This window comes from Scatophagus argus, chromosome 14, assembly GCF_020382885.2.
Source record: "Scatophagus argus isolate fScaArg1 chromosome 14, fScaArg1.pri, whole genome shotgun sequence".
NCBI classification, from domain to species: Eukaryota; Metazoa; Chordata; class Actinopteri; family Scatophagidae; genus Scatophagus; species Scatophagus argus.
The window spans coordinates 6,986,015-6,992,294 of NC_058506.1; the positions used below are offsets into that span (position 1 = coordinate 6,986,015).

At 41.3% G+C, this 6,280-nt stretch overlaps 1 protein-coding gene across 2 annotated transcripts in view; it reads left to right on the plus strand.

The window, feature by feature from the left end:
• fgf11b (fibroblast growth factor 11b) overlaps positions 1-5,199 on the plus strand; it is a 30,044-nt gene extending 24,845 nt beyond the window's left edge. For both annotated transcript variants that reach the window (XM_046411685.1, XM_046411686.1), the window contains exons 4-5: positions 2,924-3,122; positions 3,227-5,199. In XM_046411685.1, coding sequence (XP_046267641.1) covers positions 2,924-3,122; positions 3,227-3,363 — 336 coding nt within the window. In that variant the 3' untranslated portion in view covers positions 3,364-5,199. The remainder of the gene's footprint in view (positions 1-2,923; positions 3,123-3,226) is intronic.
• The last annotated feature ends 1,081 nt before the right edge of the window (positions 5,200-6,280 follow it).

The window sequence follows — 6,280 nt, forward strand, 5'->3', positions numbered from 1 at the left end:
CAGGCATATTCTGGTTACCATGAAAAATCACTGTTTCAGCCTATCTTTGAATTTTCAGGACAGTTATTTCATTGTCTTGTCCGCTCTCTCAGTGTAATTCTTTTTCCTCCAGACCTTTGGAGACTTCTTGACTGAAATACAGAAGATGTGGGTTCTATCATTAGGCTAATTTCAGGGGACTGATTATGAAGGGTAATTATAGGGTGACTTGGGAGAGGGGTTATCACTGGTGTCATTTCAGAGGTTGAGCTGAAGGGTATTTTGCTGGAGTGATGGGCTCTCTTTCCAGAGGGACATGAATGTTCGATTGTGGGCTGTTGGCGACTTAAGCCCTCGTCCCTGCTTTGGTCCTCGGGGAGATGCAAAGGAGTAGATCTCTCCTTTTCTCTCTCTTCTTAATCTCCTTTATTACCCTGCAACCCCTCTGTCCTCTCCGAGTGATCGTCTCCTCTCTCTCTCCTGTCTCTCCTACCTTTCCCCTTCTGTCTCCCGCACTTCCCACCCCTCTTGCTCTCTGGCCTGATTAATAATGAATGAAGCAGATCATCTATCGATCCCATCCTCTTTGTGTTAGCACAGCAGAAGATATCAAACCTGTCAGAGGATCTTAAAATAGCTCCGGGATGTGATGGTCAGGGTAGTGGAAGAGTTTGTTGAGTTAAGAGTAAGGTTTTGTTTATTTTTATGGTAGGAAGATAGAAAAAAAAGGACATTAACTGCAGCAGGACAGGAGTGGACGGAGAAAGGGCACAGAGTCCTGAATTGCCTTCTCAGCTAAAGGATGACAGCTCCCTGTGAAGGAGAAAGGTGATGATCTGTGATAAGTGTGAAACTGGAGGTCTCTTATACCTTCTCAATCTACTTTTGGCTCCTTATTAGAGCCCCTCTATGCCAAGCTGTGATCGTCTGGCCCTCTTCTGTCGTCCTGCATCTCAGAGAAAATCTCCACTCAGCCATTTCTGCCCTGCTGCTCTCACTTAATCAATCCAGCAGATTGGCTTTGCTCTCTGACAGGGGAAGGACCCTGTCAAGACCCTGATGGAGACTAAGAGAGATGTATATCTGTCGCTATTGGTTAATATCACCAGTCAACATTATGCAGGGTTCAGTAGTCCTTATGCTGAGGACAGAGAGGGAGGGGAAGTGCTGCTGGAACATGATCATTTACAATAACTGGCTATACTGTTGGACTCTATCCAAGTTTTGCTAATTTGATTTTGAAATGTCTATTCAGATTTAGCCAGTCACAGACACTTGGCAGTACAAGCGTAGCCTGGTATATTAAGTGGATAATGCTCTGTTGGGAGTATTGGGGTGAACTATACTATTGTTGCTTGTGGTTGTATGTGGTGGTTCCCAATATTTTCAGCATGTGACCCCTTAAAATAAAGTGACAACAACTTACAAACCATAATTGCAAATCTTAGATGTCTAGGAGTTGTTCCACCAAGCAGTCAGTTTTCCATTTAACCTTTTTTTCCCACCTAAGTGAAATTCCATCAATTAGTTGATTAATCAATCAACTGTTCAATTGATTGGCTTAACCTAATAATATAATTAATAATAACTGACCAAACAAGCAAAAGGAGCTTTATTTGATCCCAAGTCTATGGGGTGCACACTCTACCAGGTTGAGCAACCAGTGCACCTGGTCAATGTACTACAATGTACAATGTCAACCAAGTCACTATTTTAACTATAAACACAGCACCAACATATATGAGACACTAATACTACATACATACAGCTATGATAACATAGTAAATGAGCAAGACTATGCACACTGCAGAAAAGTACTGTATTGTACTTGAGTGACTACATTTCATAGGCACATATCATACTTGTCCTCCACTACATTTGTCTTTAGGTGACACCTTTAGTTACTGGTTACTTTTCAGATTACAATTTTCATTGGCTTTCTGTTCAATGTTCCTTTATGTTCCTTTATGCTTTCTTCAGCTATTTAAAACCCCTCTTAGAATAGATGAGAAGGCATTGTCACAAAGCTGAAAACAGTTGTTCTGAGCTCATGAAAAGTTGACTTTTTTAAAGACAATGCTTCTCAAACTACAAACATATCATCTTATAGAATATGATGGATTGCTGTACATTAAATTACCAACAGTGTTTAAGGTAGTTAAAATGAGCTCAACATAAAAATTAATGCAGCAGTAATATTGATCTAAATACATCAGATGTAGTAAAACACTGACAAGGACAATTTTAATGCAGATTGAGTACTTTTACTCTTGGCATTCTAAGTATATTTTGCTGATAATACAGACTTTTTCTAAATTATGGTTTTAGATGCAGGATTTTCACTTGTAAAGGAGTACTTTCACAATGTGGTGTAAGTGCGTTTACTTAAATAAAGGATCTGAATACTTCATGTACCCCTGCTCAAGGCTGATCTAGTTCTGATTTTGTTCATTATAGGCTTTCCAAGTTGGTTTTCTGAACTTGAGATGCCTCTGAAGCAGTCACTTCAGTTTGTTATGTCAGGGTTAGTCATTTACAGCCAACGTACATTTATAGATTGGATTTGTTATTGTGTTCGTGTGTCAGTATTTCAGTGCTTTTCATCTCCTCTGCTATTTTCCTTTGGGGATGTGTTACCAGAGATATTAATGCTTTTTCTCAACTTACAGTATGCATCCTTGTCTTGCCAGTCCCAAAGGAGCAGGAAATTCACGCTTTCAAAGAAACACAAGTCCAGATAATTCTATCCATCCTTTCCCTTAGGAAACAGTCACCTAATTAATATATTACGATGCTTGTTTCCATGAATTTCTTTGCTTACGTGTTCAAAGACTGGAACAAAACATTACAGCTTTCTCATGACATTTGCACATTACTTCTTCTCTTGGTTTGTTTGCTAATAAGCCACCTCTTTCCCTTTCCACTCTTGCATATTTCTTTTCAGGAGCACTTCACTCCTGAGTGTAAGTTCAAAGAGAGTGTGTTTGAGAACTACTACGTTACATACTCCTCCATGCTCTATCGCCAGACCCAGTCTGGTCGCTGCTGGTACATTGGTATCAACCGTGATGGCCAGATCATGAAGGGCAACCGGGTAAAGAAGACCAAAGGCGCTGCACACTTCCTGCCTAAAGTTATAGAGGGTTTGTGTCCTTTATGTTAATTTTGAATAATTCAAACTAGTTTATCTTTAGCTATTAATCACCCCCTTAATTGTTAACCAGTATCTTCTCTCTTTGTCATGCAGTTGCAATGTATAAGGAGCCATCGCTACATGAGCTCGCCAGTGAACCAGTGAGTCCTCCTCGAAAGACAGTGAAGACGTCAGATTCGCCGTCCCTAAAGAATGGACGGAAAGAAGCTCCGAAGGCTGATGCCTCATAGCACTGGAGACTGAGGGTGGGACAAAGGGCAGCAGTGACACTATGAACACAGCCGTCCATTATGCACTGCGGGTGGCTGTGGGAATGGCCCTCACTGGCCACTGCATTCAAGAAGTGCACTACAAGATGCTGAAAGATAGAAAGGCCGGCAGTCCATCAGCAGCCAAGAAGGCCTAAGAGAGGTGTCTCCCCCTCACCTGTCACCACGGAAAGAAAGCCCAGAGCCTGAGCCAGAATGACTACCAACTCCCCCTCCCACTGTTAGTCTCTTTCTATGCCCCCCTGTGATGTCCTAATGCACATCCTCCTTCAGTTTTTTTCAAGCCCAAGCTTCTTTGTCCCACTAACAATTTCATCTTTTCTCACTTGCCTACCGACCGCCTTCTCTATTGTACTATATATCCACCACTCATGCATTTCCAGCACTGACTCTGCATCATAATCCTCACCCACGGGTCCCCTCTTGAGCCCTAAAGTTGGTGACAGTGTGGCTCTGCCAGCTTTCCACCCACCATCTGCCGACCAGCTAAGCTAATCACCAAGGTCAACTAAAGCTCAAAGTGAGATGAAACAGCTCAGAGACGAAAGATACCCGCAGGAATCCTGGGTCAGGTCAGGTCAGGTCAGCTGAGCAGGAGTGTATGAGAACAGGTGTGGGCAAATAACAGTTGCATTTAACGAGTTTATAACATCAAAACTTAAAACAATTCTTCCTCTTTGGAATATTTCATCCAATCCTGTAATAAAAATTGGAATTGTTGACATAGATGGACACTGATGTATAAGCTGCCTGTAAAAGATGATTAGGATGATGATGATAATGAGGTCAAAATAATAACAAAGTGGAAATTCCAGAAATTCACAACTCCAGAACACAATCATAGTAGAACGTTTACAAAGCTCAGAGAGCCACTGCTTGAATAAGTGTCATATAAAAATGTAAAATAAATAAAACTAAAAACTATTCTTCCTGGGAGAAGGAGCCATAAAATAGAGTGAGTATATACGAGATATAGGAAATATAGGAGATTTTACACCAGACTTGGTGAAAAGAGTCAAAACACCTGAGCAATATTTGTATGTCAACAAGCCAGAAGATAATTCTCAGTGAAGAACAAAAAAAGTGTGTGAATGAGTGAGAGAGCGAGCATCACTCCGTTGCCAGCCGTCCCATCTCTACCAGGTGACCACTTATTACATTGCACTAGCCCATTAAACGGCTACAAGTGAACAACTGGGTCGCGATTTAAAATCCAGGGTGGATCTGAACTCAGTCACCTGAACAGGGAGCAATAGTGTGTACTTCACTCAGCATCTGCTGTCAGCATAAAGCCAGGTTTGAAGGCAAACATCAAAGGCAGAGGAGCCTCTGAGCTGCAGCACTTGTTATTCTGAGGATGTCTGGCAGCTTATCCACTTGCTAGCTTTATCAAATCACCTTGGAAAAATCACCCTAAAAAATGTAGTCATTTGAATGAATGTATTGATGTGATTGCGTTTTAACCCCTGTGTGGGTGTGTTCATTATGGAGGCACTGTAGGTTCTGTGTGTGAATGAGTGCCTGTGTTGAGGATACATAGAGATACTGTGGGTAACCTCTATCACAACCTTCAGACAGGATATGACATTGTGGGTTTGATACGTCTGCATCTGTGAATAAGGGATACTTGGGGGAACCCACAGGAGGTATTTCATTAATTTAATATAGTGTTTATGTGCACAGGGTCTCTCAATCAGATAAAATTTTAGAAAAATTGTGCAATGACCTTATAGAAGTTGAGGCTTCTAAAAGGGAGCTGTTGTTGTCATGTCATTGCTGGCTGCTGTAGGGTGCTGTCGGTCCTGGTAATGCACTGAGTGAAATAAATGTCACCACAATGTTCAGTCAAAGCAGACATCCATGGATACCACCAACAAATACGGACACCATCCCATGTTAAGTCAGGAAGAGCAACGCTGGGGGAGGTGGAAGACAAACTGTAAAAATGCTGTGGTCGCTAAAAGTCACAGATAACCTCTAGCAGGTTCAAAGCACCGGGAAGGTGTCTGATTTTAATGGTAACATAATGTGAAGGAGGGATACAGAATGTGAAACAGAGGCTGCATGAGTGTACTGCAATGAGGGTTAGAGGAAGCCTGAAATAGGGTGATGAATTGTAAAGAGGTCAGTGTACGGAGGCAGTTATTTAGAAAGAGTGAAGGATTAGCAGGTGTATTCTTGAGGAATGTTGATAAGGAATTTCTGCAGTAAAATAAGCAAAATTCTTGGCAGGGTTTTTGTGCAGCATGTGGATATGATAATTAATGTAAGACAAAGCGGCATGTAAGGCACTGTACGCTATTTATGACACGGGGTCTATGGAGGAAATTAGTTGGAGGGCTTTGCACTTTTTCATTAAGTTTTCAATTTTCTGGGCTTTTCCAGAAAGAATGCCATTCAGTTCAAATTTGGATATGTTGTCCTTGTGGCAGATTCTGCCTAAAAAGCATTTCTTTTTTTATTTACTGTACACTTCACTGCATGGAGGTGCAAAACAGTGAGAACACTTTTCCTTGAAAAATAGCAAAAATTAGTAGATTGATATAATGACAGGAAGACAGAAAATAGGTAAACATATATAATTGTGATCAGAGAGATCCAAAACCCACATAGATTTCTTTCCCAAAAAGCACCCAGTCCTTACTACAGTAATATTGACGAATGCCACAGTAAGTTGTCAGATGGTGACACTGCAAGTAGACAAACAGGACCAGAGAATGTTAAGTAGTCTGATGTTGAATATGAAGTGAAGAATGAAGCAGAGTGTAAGACAGGGAGATCTGAACAGAGCGGTACATTGTTCCAATGAATGCAAAGTGAAGGATGTTGAAAGGTTCGCGGACAAGCAAGTGCAACGAGGGCAACAGAAAGTAGGATT